Source organism: Coffea arabica, chromosome 6c, assembly GCF_036785885.1.
Source record: "Coffea arabica cultivar ET-39 chromosome 6c, Coffea Arabica ET-39 HiFi, whole genome shotgun sequence".
Classification (NCBI taxonomy): domain Eukaryota; kingdom Viridiplantae; phylum Streptophyta; class Magnoliopsida; order Gentianales; family Rubiaceae; genus Coffea; species Coffea arabica.
Genome location: NC_092320.1, coordinates 20,337,162 through 20,353,863, shown reverse-complemented (window position 1 = coordinate 20,353,863; position 16,702 = coordinate 20,337,162). Strand labels below are relative to the sequence as shown.

Here is a 16,702-nt window from a genome sequence, read left to right as displayed (position 1 = left end):
ATATTTCCCAATATGCAAGACCAAATGATTTGGGCGGCGTCACCTTCGGGGAGCTTTACTGTGTCTTCAGCTTGGGACGTTCTTCGTTCAAAGCGCAATCGATCTGTTATTGATTCGTTGGTCTGGAGCTCGGTGGTCCCTCTGAAGGTATCCTTCTTTGTGTGGAGATTGTTGCGTGGTTGGCTCCCCTTGGATGATCTCCTTCAAGGTAGAGGATTGAGGTTAGCGTCAAAGTGCTACTGTTGTGGCCTAGCGCCAGAAACGGGAGATCATCTTTTTGTCTCGGGACCTGTAGCGAGCAGGGTCTGGCGGCACTTCTCCCGCCGCTTTGGGATGGTAGTCCAGGGGAGTGGGGTGGCATCGAGGCTCTCATGTTGGCTCTTGTCTCACCGGTTTGTCTCACAGAATCATATTCGTGTCCTCCTCCCGCTCTTGATCTTGTGGTTTATTTGGAAGGGCTGTAACAAGGCTCGCTTTGAGGGGATGAGTATGTCGTCAGATCAGATAATCAACCAGGTGTGTGCTTTTGTCGAGCAGTTGGGCAGGGGGGGGCTGCTCAAGTTGGAGTTTTTCAAAGGGGACACAGATTGCGACTGGGTAAAATTCGGTAAGGCCAAGGAGAAATTGATACAGCTTCGAGCCTTTTCTTGGGTAAAACCTACAGGGCAAGCGGTGAAACTCAACACTGATGCTAGTGTGGTAAGCGGGCGGTCAAGTGGTGGAGGGGTGGTGCGCTCGGCTGAGGGTAATTTAGTGTTTGCCTTTTATAAGGAGTTTGGAGAGCAAGACGTTCTCTCCTCAGAGGCGTTGGCTTTGCTGGAGGGTCTTCGTTATTGCCAGGACAACAATCTCACGGGAGTCATAGCGGAAGTGGATTCTAGTACTTTAGTGCATCTCGTGTCCTCTAAGATGACGTCTTGCTGGCCGTTATGTAACACAATTAGGCATATTCGGTGCTTGGTGGCAAAATTGGGGGTGTCTCTGGTTCACACGTTTAGAGAAGCAAATGCGGTCGCCGACGCTTTGGCCTCCTCGGACCTACGAACGGATGCCCGTTTCTTTAGTGAAATAGCTCTCCCTTCTAAAGTTTGGGCTCTTTTGCAGTTAGATAGGTTGTCAACTCCGTATGTGAGAGTATGTACGGTCTCAAGGTTTAATGATTCAATCATCAATTGAGAAGATATTTGGATGATTGATGATGGATTAAAGTGATAAAAATAGAATATGAAGTGTGAAAGAATAAAAAAAAAAAAGGATATGATACGAGTTTTCTCTTATTCTTGGCCATATTATAAAGAAGTTTAGAAGAAAAAACTGAAGTTCAAAAAATTTGATAACAATTGAATTTTGAATAATAGCTATTTCACACTTTTTCCTTTAATTCTTTGATTTCTAATTTTCTATCACAGTGATTCCTTTAATCCTTTAATTTTCTAGTTTCTTGTTTGGGGCTTTTTGGGCACAAATGAAGGCAAATGAATAGTTATAACAACCTCCTTGGAAGGTCTTTAAAAAAAAGAAAAAGAAAAAAGAGCAATCCAAAATAGACTGACTAATCGAAAACCGGATCAGTTTTTCATGCGATAGGGAACCATTCGTGCAAATCTAAATGATTGCTTTAGAGATGTTGAGCTTACATTGGTCCACCTCATATGTGAGGCCCAAATATACAAATCAAAGCCCATAACTAATTAGTAAAACTTGGTCAAAGTTTGACTACATGATAAGTAACACAAGGCCTCATGACTCGATGAATTGGGGCCGCAAATGTCACGTGAGCAGAAACTGAGAAAGGGTGAGCTTGCAGAGATAAGGGATGGAGATTAAAATAGAACTTGGAACTTTAAAATCTTGATTGGATGGTAATTTAAAACCATATTAAGACAAAATTTTACTTATGCAATCTTCTCATTGAACTCTGCCAATATTCCAGTTCTGACAATTGACTTTTTTTTCTGTGTGATAATAATCTTTTAAATCCATTTCCTCGATAGTGGTAGTTTTTGGAAAATGAAATGTAATAGATTCACATTATTGTTTTGGTTGATTTTAATGATATTATATTGTCATTCGAATATTTTAGATTTGCTCATTATCCCATCTTCATCTGCAACTCCTCAAAAAATTAGTTTGTTTGGATGGGAGGTTATTTGAAATAATTATTGTAGCAATTTTTGTGATGTGATGTATGTGAAATACAAAGATGATGGAAAATTGTGTGTATGATGTAACCAAAACAAAATTTAAAATTTTTTTTTTTAAAATCTTGTAATCAAAACACATTTTATTATTTTTATTATAGATAGATGTAAAGTAACTTGATATAATGGGTGTGTTTGGATGAAACAATTATTTTTAAATGTTATTTTTTGTTGCATCATAAATACACATTTTCTATCCACCTTTATATAATTTTAAGTTTTTTTATTTCACTTACAATCAAATTACAAAAAAAAAAAAGAAAAAAAAACAGAGTGCTACAATCACAATGCAAGTCGCCTCACCGGTCCAGCGTCCTCTCCCGAAAGAAATCAATATATAACTTCCTCTTTCTTATTTGATGAAGTGGGGTTTTGATCATTCAAATGCCACGCTCCGAACATCAAATTGAGCCACGTTATCCGCATCTCATGGCTAGGCTCCATTATCTATACCCCTAGCAAGCATAGTTATTAAACCCGGTCCGACCCGACGGTCGAATCGATCAAACCGGTGACCCGATCATTGGACCGGGCCGGGTTTCAAATCAGATCGTTTGATCAAGCCAACCGGATTAACTCGGAAACCTGGCCGGTTTTGTTCTTGAACCCGGTTTTGTGAAAAAATTTTATTGCCTTTGTTGGAGTTCAAACCTTGGACCTTTGCCCAACACTACAACATATTTACCACTAGACTACTTCGAAATATGCTAAAAAACTACCTTTATTATAATATATAAATGTTTTTTCAATTCTACCTTTTTTTTCTCTAAAACAAATATATTGGAATCTTTTAATAAAAATTTATTACCCTTCAAACTCTATAAGTTATAAAATAGATTTAAAAAATAGCATATTATATAACTCATTTTAAAGACAAATATTATTTTAATAATTTTTTACACTTAAAATTCATAAATAAGTTAGATAATTACACTAAATATCGATAAAATTTTACACTTCAAGTTTGGTGTATTACTAAATAACTTTATATTTGATTGATTCTTATATGAATTAATTATTTTATAGCAAATTAAATTAAATGAGCTTTTGCTATGGCATTGTTTATTACAATTTATATCATATACTCCCTCTGTTCCTTATTAGATGGCCTGAATAACTAATTCTCTTAGATTAAGCAAGTTGGTTATTTTTTAAAAGTCAACAAAAGTTTTACTTTACTTCTCAAAATTATCCTTTATTTCTTTTCAACTATACCTAATTAATACTACTTGTCATTTACTCTGTCTCACATTTCTCAATCAATAGATTTAATTCTTCATCACTTCTATTGTTAATGCTACAAATACTGTATTTAATTATTTAGAGTTCCAATTCAAGAAAGTTGAAAGGGTAAGCAAGGGTAAATTTGGAAAAAATTTCATAAATGCTTTCTTGATATCATAAAATGACAGATAAAAAGAAACAATGGATTAGGACATCTAATAAGGAACAGAGGGAGTATCTTATATAAAAAATTATGAAATATAATATTTAAATATATTTAGTGATCCACCGGTTCAACCACTCACCCACTGGTTGAACCAATAACCCGTTAACCTACTTTCTTCGCCGGGTTGGAGCCGGTTTGCTCATCCATATTTAAATATGTGGACGGCTCATCTAACAACGAGGGTAGTGGAGCCGGTTTTCTCCTACAAGACCCCCAAGGGGAGCTGTGTTCATACGCCCTCAGATTTGATTGCTGCCTCTAACAACGAGGCCGAATATGAGGCAGTCATTGTCGGCCTGCAACTGGCTCATAAGCTCAGTGCTCGATGCTCGGCACATCTTGATCAACAGCGACTCCCAACTTATTTTGTGCCAGGTACTCGGCCAGTACCAGGCTAAAGAAGAGGTCATGCAATGTTACCTCTCCAAAGTCCGCCAGTTAACAGCACACTTCGAGTCCTTCGAAATTCAAAAGATACCTCAGTCGCAAAATAAGTGAGTTGACGCTTTATCCCGCCTCGCGTCCACCTTTTTCTCTGAACTGAACAAAACGGTCCTCGTTGAGGTTTTGGCCGAGCCGGGTTACTTAGAAGAAATGGTGTGCCCTATTTATCCAGGGGACACTTGAATGGGCCCGTTAGTTCGGTTCCTAGGATAAGGAGAGCTTCCTGAGGACCGAGATGAAGCAAAGAAACTGCAGTGTAAAGCAGTCCGGTATGCCCTCCGGTAAAATTTCCTGTATAAGAGATCTTACTTCGACCCATGATTGCGGTGTATCATACCAGTGGAAGGGCAAAGAGTTCTCCAGGACATACACGAAGGGCTTTGCGATGCCCACGTCGGCTATAGAATGTTGGTCAAGAAGACCCTATTGCTTGGGTATTTCTGATCCACTATTCGGTGAGATTCCCAATTTATGGTTCTTGGCTACCCTTCCTGTCAACACCACACTCCTGAGCATCATCAGCCAACTAACCTCATGATCCCAATCACCTCATCATGGCCATTTAAATAATGGGGCACCGATATAATTGATCAATTCTCTAAAGCCCCGGGCAACTATATTTATGTGGTAGTCGCGATCGACTACTTCACCAAATGGGTCGAAACCGAACCCTTGAGAAGCATAACTGGCTTAGCAGTTCAAAAGTTCTTTTGAAAAAGTGTGGTCTGCCGCTTTGGATTACCACGGGTAATCATCTCGGATAATGGCATGCAGTTTGCATCAAAGAGTTCTCCAGGACATACACGAAGGGCTTTGCGGCACCCACGTCGGCTATAGAATGTTGATCAGGAAAACCCTATTGTTTGGATACTTTTGACCCACTATTCGGCAAGATGCCTAACTTATGGTTCTTGGCTGCCCTTCCTGTCAATACCACACTTCTAAGCATTATCAGCCAACTAACCTCATGATCCCAATCACCTCGTCATGGCCATTTGAATAATGGGACACCGATATAATTGGTCCATTCCCCAGAGCCCCAGGTAACTATGCTTATGTGGTAGTCGCGATCGATTACTTTACCAAATGGGTCGAAGCCAAACCTTTGAGAAGCATAACTGGCTTAGCAGTTCAAAAGTTTTTTTGGAAAAGTGTGGTCTGCCGCTTTGAATTATCACGGTAATCATCTCGGATTATAGCAAGCAGTTTGCTGACAATCCCTTCAAGGGATGGTGCGAAAATCTTGAGATCAAGCAGCGCTTCACCTCGGTTGGCCATCCCCAAGCCAACAGACAAGCCGAAAACTTCAAACGTACACTCCTCCACGGTCTCAAAACCAGGTTGCATTGAGATGGGTCATCTTGGGTGGAAGAGCTCCCCAATGTGCTATGGTCCTACCAGACTACGCCGAGATCCGCAACACAAGAGACCCCATTCTCTTTAACCTATGGGTCTAAAGCCGTGGTTCCCACTGAGTTTATCACCCCGAGTCCATGCATGGCAGCTTTCGCTGCCGAGGTGAATGAAGAGGAAAGGCGAGTAGACCTTGACCTTGCCGAAGAGAAGCGGGACATCGCAGTGGTCAAAGTCGCACTATATAAGAACATCCTATCTAGCTACTATAACGCTCGGGTTAGGCACTTACGGTTCAGTTCGGGAGATCTTGTAGTTCACAAAAATTTGGTTAGCCGAGCTGAACCTCAAGGCAAATTAACCCCTAGATGGGAGGGACCCTACCGCGTTATCAAGTCTAGTCAAAATGGATATTGTACATTAGTTTATCGAAATGGTTTCCGGGTACCCCGAACTTGGCATGTTGAGAATCTCAAATTATATCACCCCTGAAGGGTATGTACTTATTTGGTACGAGTTATTCAATTTATTCTGAGTTATTTCTCCTTTAGTATCATCTTATTCTAAGTGAAAAATAAGGGAACAGAAGAAAGCCGAGCTCAAACATGAAAAGATAAGAAGTCAATAGTATTAACAATAAACCAAGAGAGATTACAAAAAGCCGAGGTACGGAATTCTCCAAAGCATCTACGACCTCGGCGCTTGGTTACAAAAGTAACAAAGCTAGGAATGCTTCTACGCATTCCCTATCCCGGTGTCGTGGTCTCCGATAGTCTCCCCACCGACCTCAGTGCCAAGGTCACCCATGGTCTCCCCACCGGTTTCGCCTCCGCCGAGCCCATCCAGGTCAAACTCTTAGAGCTATTTGTTGAATTCGGTCCGGACTTCGGCCACATCCTTTCTGGCCTGGATACCCTCTGCCATACAGTCGTACAACTCCTTAGCATTCTCGTTGAAGTTTGGCTTATTTTGGAGGGACTCCAATTGCTCGGAGGTAAGGAAAGGTGCCGCGTCATTGACAGCCGAGGTGTATCCAAACATGAAACTCGGCAATGTGAACTCGCCGAGGTCACGAGTTAAGGTTTCAGACTTGTGGAAGGCTTCTAAGGCCAAGGTTCTGGCCTTCTCTATTGCCTCCTGAGCTGATTGCTCTTTTTGGGTTCTCATCTCCTTTTCTTCATCTAGGGCCGTCATTAAGGAGTACTTGGTGGCCTCGGCCTGCTCCCGAGCTGCTTCAGCCTTGTCGCACTCCTACTCGGCAGTCTTCAATTTCTCTTCCAACTCGGTTACCTTTTTCTGGAGCTCGGAGGATGGCTGATAGGCTTCCACCAGTTTGGTATAGCGCTGGGTTATCTCAGCAAAGAAAGCTGTGGTGGAGGCCCAGGAAACTGAAGCACTCTGCATCAGTTCGCCCAGAGTAAGCTTCCTGTCATAGGTGTTGTCCTTTGGCAGCACTGAATGCACCAGGAGTTCCTGCGCGATGAGGGGATTCTTGCAGCAGTCGTTGACATTAAGGTCCTACTCCGGGCACCACTGCTTCTCGGAGTGCCTCTTATCCTCCCCAGTTTCTTGGGAAGGTACGGGGTGAAGGTTGAACAACGACGACCCCGTGACAGGGGTCTCGGGAGAAAAGGTCACACCTCGGCCCCGGGACAGAGAAGCTATCTTCACCCCGCGAATGGGCATCCTCGTCGGAATAGTTGAGGTGCTCCCTGGAATAGCCGAGGTACGAGAGCCCTTTCCTGTGACTAGTACTGGGGAGTCGCGGCTTGCTGTGGTCGCGGCGGTTTTCTTCTTCGGCCGGACAGAGGACTTGGCAGTGTCCTTGCGTTTAATCGGCCTCTTTGCTACCTCGGTGGTACCCGAAGTGATCAGATCATAAACTCTCACCACTGCAAAGCACAAAAACACAGTTATTCAGAATCGAGGGGAAGGAAAGACAAAGTTAGGAACGAAAGAATACAATGTTTCTAAAGCCTAATAGAAAAGAATGGCGGATGGCCCAGGCTAATAAGAGCTCGACTAATCCCACCGTCAACAAGAACTGTCTCCGGGAAGGCCTAGCAGTTGATCTTGAGGTTCGACTCCACCAGCTTTCGAAATTCTCTTCCTTCAGATTATCCGGAGAGGTCTCTTTGACCGAGGTGGGAGGTCTCCACCAGAACCTCCTGGGGACGTCGTCTGCCGGGATGAAGAAGAAATTGCACTTCCACTCCTTAATAGAGGTGGGGACATCTACCACCAACTTCGGAACCTTGTTCCCGAAGTAGAACCACCCATTCTCACTCGCACTGTTCTTTATTGAGTAACAGCGGCGAAAGAGGTTGACGGTGGGGGTTATCTCTTGGTGTCGGCACAGCATTTGAAAGCCGACGAGGACCCGGATTACATTGGGGGTGAGTTGAGTGATCCTCACCCCCCAGTACCTCAGACAATCTCAGAGGAACCTAGTGGTTGGCACCCTGAGTCCGACCTCTAGCTAGTCGGCGTAAATGGCAACCCTATCCCTAGGTGGGAGCTCAGCTGACTGATCTGGCCTAGGAGGGTTGATGCTGTAGTGCTTCCGCTAGGGGTACTTGCGAATCATCTCGACTATCAAAGTCTGGCCCATGATGCTGCTGAACATGGGGACCTGGTCGTAGTCAATTGCTGCTAGGTTCGGAGGAGCGACTGGTTCTTGAACGCCCTCGTCCCGTGGTATCTCCATACCGAAGTCATCGTTGTAAAGGATCTCAGTCTCTTCTTCGCTCGCTTCTTGATGTGTATCGGCCTGATGAAACGCTCCGGCAGCATTTTCCCTGGGCTCGGAAGCTGTTCTCCCTTCGGTATGGATGAGCCTATCTGCTTCGGTGAAGTCTGGCCTCATTGTTTCCTTGTGTGTGCGGGCTATTCTAGCCATAAGTAAAGGAGGAAGAATGGAAACTTACTCTTAAAAGGAAGTTGGAAGTTCGAGAATTGCTGAGATGAAAATATGACGAAGATTTATTTTTAGGAGATTGAAGATTTTTGCGGAAGAGAATGAAAGGAACCCCCTATTTATAGGCCAGCAGTAAGAAACTAAAAGGGCGGCACCTTTGGGGTTCTCGAGGAAACGTTTTCTCTCCTCATTAATGAGAAGGCTGTTCGACTGACTGCGACTGACTGCTGACTCCGCGTCTATTCATGAACCTATCGATAAAGCTGCCAGCCATCTCTTCATCTTCTTTCCAGTCCCATCCGCGCGTATATTACGTGTCATTTTTGTGTTCACGTTCCAGAACCATTCGTCAGCCTCGGGAAGCGACTAGCTTGCCTTTTCCGAAGCTTGGGGGCTTAGTGAGGATGGTCAAATCGGTTCGGATATCCTGAAGGCCCACACATCCCACAGGCTAAATCCCTGATAGCTCCACCTCGGACATCCTGTACCCTTAGGCGACCGGGGTGAACTCGACTTTCGTTCTCACTTCGGTCGGAGCTGTAGCTCACACCACTGAAGTGATGCCTAAGGGTCGGACAACTGGAAAAGTATTGGATGTGACCTCTGACACACGCTGACGTATGACTGGCAGCTGCCCTGACACACTGCCCCTTGCAGAGTCCGATCAAATCAGTATGATACGCTATCTACATCAAATTTCTAGGGATCTGCACCCATAGCTTCTCTCTTTCTCCTGATTGTCCTACATAAATAGTGGGAGCTCCCACTGAGAAAGAGGATGCAAAATCTCTGGTAAAAAGGCTAATATTCATCTTCCCACATGACTTCAATCCTAACTAACTTAAGTTTTGGAGCTATACCGAGGGATTCCACCCTTCTTCTTATAATTTACGTAGGTGATCCTACTGTGGTGACCTCCTCAGCCAAGAAGACTTTCTAACTTTCGGGTCATCTCGTCAAGTCAAAAATCACCTCTTCATACACCGTTCCTGATTTATCTACTGTGGAGGATATTCGTATAACCCTTTTGATTTATCACACTTCCGTGCCATGTCACATCTAATCTAGAATCTTAATATTGTTTTTAGTTGAAAAGAGCAAAAGTTTAATAGACTTATTCTTATGATATTATATCGTTGATTTATTCTTCTTCTCCCATACACATTTTTATGTGCAAAAAATTATCGTTTCATATACATTGATTTTATAAAATTTATCTCCTATAACTTTTTAGTCTATTCTTTTGGGTACTACAAATTTGGTCGTAAGTTGTCCACCCAAACAAGTAATTCTTGGTTTTATATAAGCTTAACAGTAACAGAAAAAATTTCAAACTGCTAGCCATATTCAACAACTACTTTCTATTACAAAAACGGCATGATATTATTGGGGACACCAATTACTGTCAATGCTTCATCTCCTCTGCAATTTTTGGAAGAGTACATAAAAAAATGGAGCGTCATTAATAAAAAGTGAATTTCCAGTAACTCGAGCCTTATACCAAATGATTCATTTTTCTTAATTTCTATTACACAGCATGTTGAATAACTATGAATAAAGTTAAGAGTAAAACAATGATTTTTGTTTTTCTCTGCCTGCAGGACGCATGAGACCGCAAATTGAACTACCTTTTCATTGACTTATTTATTATTGCACGTGAAACCGCATCTTTACTTCGATCAAATTAATCTTGAAGAAGTATATTTTTTGTGTTTTTTTTTTTTTGCAATTGTTTCTATAATTTTGACATTGATCTTTTGACACTCTGAAAACCCTTGACCAACATAAAGTTTTTATAAAGCCTTTGTCTAAAAACCCTTGACCAACATAAAGTTTTTATCAAGCCTTTGTCTATCCTTTTTAAGACCATTTTGGGCAATGAACCAAAAAAAAAATCGCTATTTCCAAATTGACATATTTCGTATTCTTTACCTGAAATGTTGCACAGTTCTTTACATGCACAAAGATAATTATAAAGTACATTTTCTCCCTCTCTTAATAATGTGCCTTTGTTTGTAATAGTCACTTCACATAGACATTAGGCAACAGGACAAACAATCATTTTTCATCTTGTTCATACTTAAAATTATGTAATTTATTTTCTCCAAAATGTTTTTGCCTAAAAAGTAGTTTCTCAGCAAAAGAAAATAAAATATTTTGGACCAATTAGATAGTTCAATATTGTTGATGTCTTCGTCCAATTTGAAATAATTATCATTTTCCTTTTTGTAGAAAAAAATGTTTTTGATATGCTAGCAAAGCAACAAATTAAAGTTAGCTGTTGTGTCACTATCGTGCAAATTTTAAAAATGATAAGGTCAGTAACATTTTTATACTAATCAAAACTCATCACACAATGAGACTTGGAGAAAAAACAAAAAAATAAAAATAGGGTACCATACTACTTTTCTCTCAGTCTTGGTCATATTATAAAGAAGCTTAATTAGATTTCTTTTGTGCTAATATGTCTGTCTTTAGATATTCTACCTGGGATTTTATGCAAATATGTTTGTGACTAGATTTTATGGTGGATGATTTTTTTTTTTTTTTTTTTTTGTGGATGATATGAAGAGACGGGAACATCAAACATGATGACTATGGTAGCTAGATGACACTTCTTTTAGCAAAATATCCATCTAATAAGCTTGGAAACATTGCTTGTTTTATGGATTGCATAAAAAACTATTTGCGGCAAGCCTTTGGCCTACCAACCTTATCCACACAATTGCTTTCTCATCTTTTCTTTCTTTTTCTCCTAATATCTCTCGTCCGTCGATAATTTTACCAACTTTTGGAAAGGGTGGAAGGATTCTAAGGCAATGATGAGGGCAAAGATGGCTAGCATGGCAAAGCTTTATTCTTAGTTGCCACTGGGGTCTGTATTTGCTCTTTTATATGAGACAAAATAAGTATAAATTTTTTTTGTCACGATCAGTGGCGAAGTGAAGACCCTAAGGTCAAGGGGTTCAATCTCCGACAATATGTAGAACACAGTAATAGTGAATTAAATTAAATGAAAATCTATGTAAAACATATATTTTTTTAATTTCCTATATAAAATATGTTTTTAAGTTTAAATTAGACCTAAATTTAATAATAAAAATCACTCAACAATTTGTGTTTAGAAATATCGACAGAGCTTATATTTGGATTAATATCTATGTTTTTAACATTATTGTAAATAGTAACAATTATGAAATTTTTAATTATTTGATGTCAGGGAGGGGGAGGGGGCAAAGCACCTGAAAAGAGAATTTTATAGATGTTGCAGGGCAATGCACTTAGAAAAGAAAGCCTTAAAGATTTTAGGAGGGGCAAATAGAGAGCAATTCTTGAAATTTTTTAAGCCTAAAAAACAATTTTCTCAATGTTGAGGGAGGGAGGAAAATTATATATGGCTCCGCCACTGATCATAGTGGTAGCAATTTAATAAATAGCATTGAAAACAAAGAAAATATAAATTTTTTTCTAAAATTTCATTTTTATCTAAATTTTTCTAAAAGTATATGTTTGTGCTCATATTTTGGACATTATATTAACTTTAAATTGAAGGGTGATTTTAGAATTTCATGATAATATACAAATTTTGTATCATGTTGATATATCAAAGATTCAAAGGGCCAATGAATTGAATGGGTTCAATCATTTTGATCACCAGGAGGAACTTCTCACAGTATTAAGAGCTTTAATACGACCTCCAAGTAATTTCTTTGTTTAAAAAACGAACACATGGTAATCAGTCAAATTAAGCTGGAAAGTTGTGGATTTAACTACTCTATTAAGATGTCAAAGTATGATGATTTTTCTTTTTCAGGTGCATTGGGAAGCCACAGACCCATTACAGAGTAACTGATTGACGACTAGTAACCCCATTACATTAAAAAACACAAATTGTGCCTATTTAAAAACATCTGGTGGATTGGAGAGAATCAGCAGGTGTTGCTGATGATCATGGCTCCAACTCTGATGACATGATGTTGAAGTGTGGGCTGTTCTTACTCCATCCTTCACTACAAAAATCCTATGGACCGTATCCCTTCTCCCGTGCAAGTTCCAGTCCGCAGGTGATGCCCCATTATTCATCTGCGACATCAGTAAAAAGTGTGAATTAAAAACCATTACAATTAGCAAGTGAAAGATCAAGTCTTTGGAGAAGTTTAAGCTAGACTCACTTCATTGGTTTCCTCAACTCTTGGATAAAATGTTATGGTTCGACAATAACCACAATGTAGATTTCTTAGGCTTATGTAGATTTAGATTATACGTAGTAATACAAGAACATATCTCGGTCTAATCGGGAAAAATCCGGCCAATCTGGTGCAACATTGTGATCCAAACTAACATGAATTATTTGCAATTTGGGCTGAAGCATTCATGTGGAGGTATAATAGAAGAAGAGACGTGTTTTTGTCTAATTAGAATGACTGTGCCACTAACTCGATCATAAATGGTAGAAACTACAGTCAATCCAAATGACATGAGAAATACAGAGGTGGACTTGATCAGGTACAGAAAGAAAGTTAGTTCACAAGGCTGATTTGACGGAGATGGAGCGATCAGTAATGGCACCACGATGGACATTGTTGCTCAACAATAAGTTTTTCAGCTCGCTCACAAATCTGTCCATTGCCAAACCCGGCAGAAAAATAGGAACTACTCTTCCTTCCTCCCCCTTCTTGTTCTTGAAGGGTATGTGAAAGCTGGCAACAGTACCCTTGGCCGGCCCCCCATACACCGGCTTTCCCCAACCAAAGTCCACGTCAGTCAACCTAGACCGGGTACCATCCGACACAAGATAAGTCCTCACCAGAGTGAAATGAGGCCTCCCTTTAATAACCATTAAATCAGCCACAGATCTCATGTAATCTTCTGTCACAACACGTTTGAGCTTGGTCACCAGCTCCACTGCATATCCCACAGGCTTGTTGCATAGCTCTCCAGCTGTCGTCAGCGCCGTTGGATATGCTATAACATTGCCGTAGTATCCTTGGGGCAAGGGAGGATTGAACCTGGAACGAGCATTAACAATGCACATCACGCGGACTTCCTCGTTAGGTTCAGGCTGGAGGGCGATGGTTCGGCAGCGCCAGAGGCAGGCTGTGAGAACATCAAACGTCGAACACTTGCGACTAAGGTCAAGAGGGATCGATTTTCTCAGCGCTGAGATCTCTGCCGGGCCAAAGAAGAAAGAACGATGGACCATGTCATCCTGGGGAATGATGGATCCCTTGGTGTCAGCTACCTGGTCGTATTCGTGGTGGGTGCACGTCACCCTTGGCGGGTCTCTAGCATTGAGGAGCTCTCTCTGCCATACTGGCTGTATAGATGGGGCAGAGGCTCCCCGTGCGATTTCTCCCACCTCATTCATGAACTGACTGACTCCAGCACCATCAGCCATGGTGTGATTTAGGCGATATGCGAAGATGAAACCACCGCATCTTAAACGAGTTACCTGCGTAACGTTTTACATGATGGGAATTGGACAGGTACATTTGGTCTTAAGTATAACTGGTGCGATTGTTGTACACATTTCATGGTTTTGTGTACACTCAAATAACTTTTGTTGTATTACATGATTTGATGTACATTTCTATAACTTTTATTGTACATCATGAAATACAACAAAGTATCATGAAAAAGTATAATAACCATACCAACAGCACCTGAAACCAATCGTACCTATCTGAAACCGTATATAGTACAATACCATTACAGTTATATATATGATCAGTGAATATCATAGTTTAGCTAGTTAATTAGCTGCTACTTACTGGAACAAAATATGAAAATACCCACTACTATGACTTCCAATCGCTATTTATCGTAACTAAGAATTTATAATTCTACCAAAGAGTTTCATCCAAATCCAAATAGTTACTCCGTATCGTGATACTAAATTTTTTCATACAATAATTGTAGATGCATTTTACAGAATTCCCATTGGCACTCAGTAATTGATTGCAAGTGTAAGAACAAAAAATAAAGCCCACTCCCTGAACAATTTAGTTGGTAGTGGACAGGGCCAGGCCTACTTGTGGGGCCTTTATCATATTTTTTTACTTAAAGGGTACTCCAACCTTTCGCTAGACTAATTACTAAGGCTGTGTAGAGCCTTGTCACAATGATACACACAAGGTTTATCATTGAAGTTGCCAATTTATGTGAGACGCCACCTTAGACGAAACTAGGCGAGATTTATCTAAAAGAGTGTAGATTAGAATCATGGATATCCTAGCGCAAAAGAGGGTAGCAATTTTCTACCGTTAAAAATAGGTAGTATTGCCAAGTATTCAACTATCAATTTACCTCTTCCTTGAGAAACTTAGAAGAATCTGGGAAAGAGTGATGGGGACACCTTCACATTCACGAACCAAAAAAAAAAAGACACAAAAGAGTGGTACAGTTGTTGGGTTGTACCTGTATAAGCAGTAAAGGACAGTGAAGGATTCCTCCAGAGTGAGGAACATCATAGAGGAGCTCGTCCAAGCACGGGAATGGAGGCTGAAGCGCATCCCCAAACTGCTCCAGCGTCACGTCTGCATCGGCTTCAATGAACAGAACACCCTCTCCCGTGCACTCAACCATCAGCTTTCTTCCGGGGCCTTCTCTCAGCCGCCCTGCAAACGGGTAGTAGAACACCAGAGCCTTCGCAATAGCCTCCCTGATCACCTTCACGGGGTCTAATCTCCTCCTGGTCCCATTAATCCTGGGATCATTATTATGGTTATGGTAAAAATGGATGGCGGGGAGTTGAGTGCGAAGACCCTCTTGATCGTCGATGTCAGAGAGGAGCTTGAATTCCCTAGGGGTGGACTTGGCCGGACGGACCAGCTCAGGCTTTTGTCTGGTCACCCTGAATGTCAAAGACTTTTTTGAGTTTGATGATGCTGATCCGGATCCCATTCTACAGTCCAGAAACAAACTTCCACCACCTACTGATTATCTACAACAAATATATTTCTTTAGGAAATGCGAACAAGCAGCAAGAATGTTTTGCATGTGTATAACATATATGCGATAATGTCACATATCTCCCTGAGGTTTAGCCTAATTACAGGAAGCTCCCCTCAGGTTTGTATAATAACAATTACCGCCCTTCACTATGTTAAAGGGCCTGACTCCTAACCATAATTTTCAGGGAAAAAAATGCCAAAAACCGAAATGAAAATGAAGAAGGCACCAGAAGACTCCAACTCCATTTCCTCCACCCTTTTCACCCCTCATCAAATCTTACCCTTTTTCAATTACTTGGCCAGCCTCATTACTTTCAAATCTTCCCTTGCCGTCTAATCCTCATCTCTGTCAGCAGTTATAAACATCCTGCCGTAGCAAAAAAATTTTAAAAAAGGTGAATAATAGTGTCCAAAACCATGAAGCTATCAAACATGCAAGAAAATCACAACATAGTCCAACCAATAGTAGACAAGAAATCGTGAATTCAGCCACATATACTTGCATATCAGCCTCAATCTTGTGATTTGCAGTACCACAATCAATTTTCCAGCTACCGATGGGTTCCTTTCGTCATGTCACTCGAAAGTCCGAGGAGATCAACTTTTGTTCATAGAGGATTCAGCCATGATAAATCGGTGCAGGAACATGTACTTCTTTTTTTTTTTTTTTTTTTCCGAAACATTAGTTAACTTGCATTGAACTATAATAAGAGTTTACACTTCAAGCAAAGGCCCGAGAAACTGTATAACTTGTGTTTAAGAACACGGAGGAACTAGGAATTCCTCATCCATCAAAATGCCTAAGGCATAAGAGCTAACATGCTCACAAACATTATTATGATCGTAATTAGCTAAGCAAAATGAGCACATTCGAAACAGTGACTTTAGACTTAAGATATCTTACTTGTCTGTACTTTTTTGGAAAAATGAGGATCGAGGGAAGTGTGGCAGTGGTAGAAGAAGAGGACAAGGACCACATGATTTGGGAAAGAGGTGTATGAATTTATGTGAGACACAATTATAAAGGGAGAATGAGGCAAGCATATAACTCAATATTTGTTTTGTATTATGGATAATATCAGTATCCTCCCTGAGGTTTCTCTTAATTCATCTGGCATCTTTAAAATTTTAAAAATATCACTTACCTCCCTTATTTTTGTTATTTGTGTAACAAAATTTTTAAAAATCCTAACTACTCTTTTACTTGCTAAATAAAAATATTCCCATACAACTTTATTTACTTTAAAAAATTATCACTTAAAAAATAATCTCTGGTAGTACTATCACATCATAATGCTATACCCCATACAAATATAAATTTGAAAAATAAAAAATATATTTGCAAAGAAATACACTTGCACTAGTTTAGCTATATATGTTCGAA

At 40.5% G+C, this 16,702-nt stretch overlaps 1 protein-coding gene across 1 annotated transcript; it reads right to left on the bottom strand.

The window, feature by feature from the left end:
• Positions 1–12,690: 12,690 nt before the first annotated feature.
• LOC113692831 (benzyl alcohol O-benzoyltransferase-like) lies at positions 12,691–15,290 on the bottom strand. Its single transcript, XM_072053249.1, has 2 exons — positions 14,783–15,290; positions 12,691–13,817 (listed from the first exon to the last, which is right to left on the bottom strand). Exons 1-2 carry the CDS (start codon positions 15,266–15,268, stop codon positions 12,891–12,893), a joined length of 1,413 nt encoding a protein of 470 aa, XP_071909350.1. The 5' UTR covers positions 15,269–15,290; the 3' UTR covers positions 12,691–12,890.
• Positions 15,291–16,702: the final 1,412 nt, after the last annotated feature.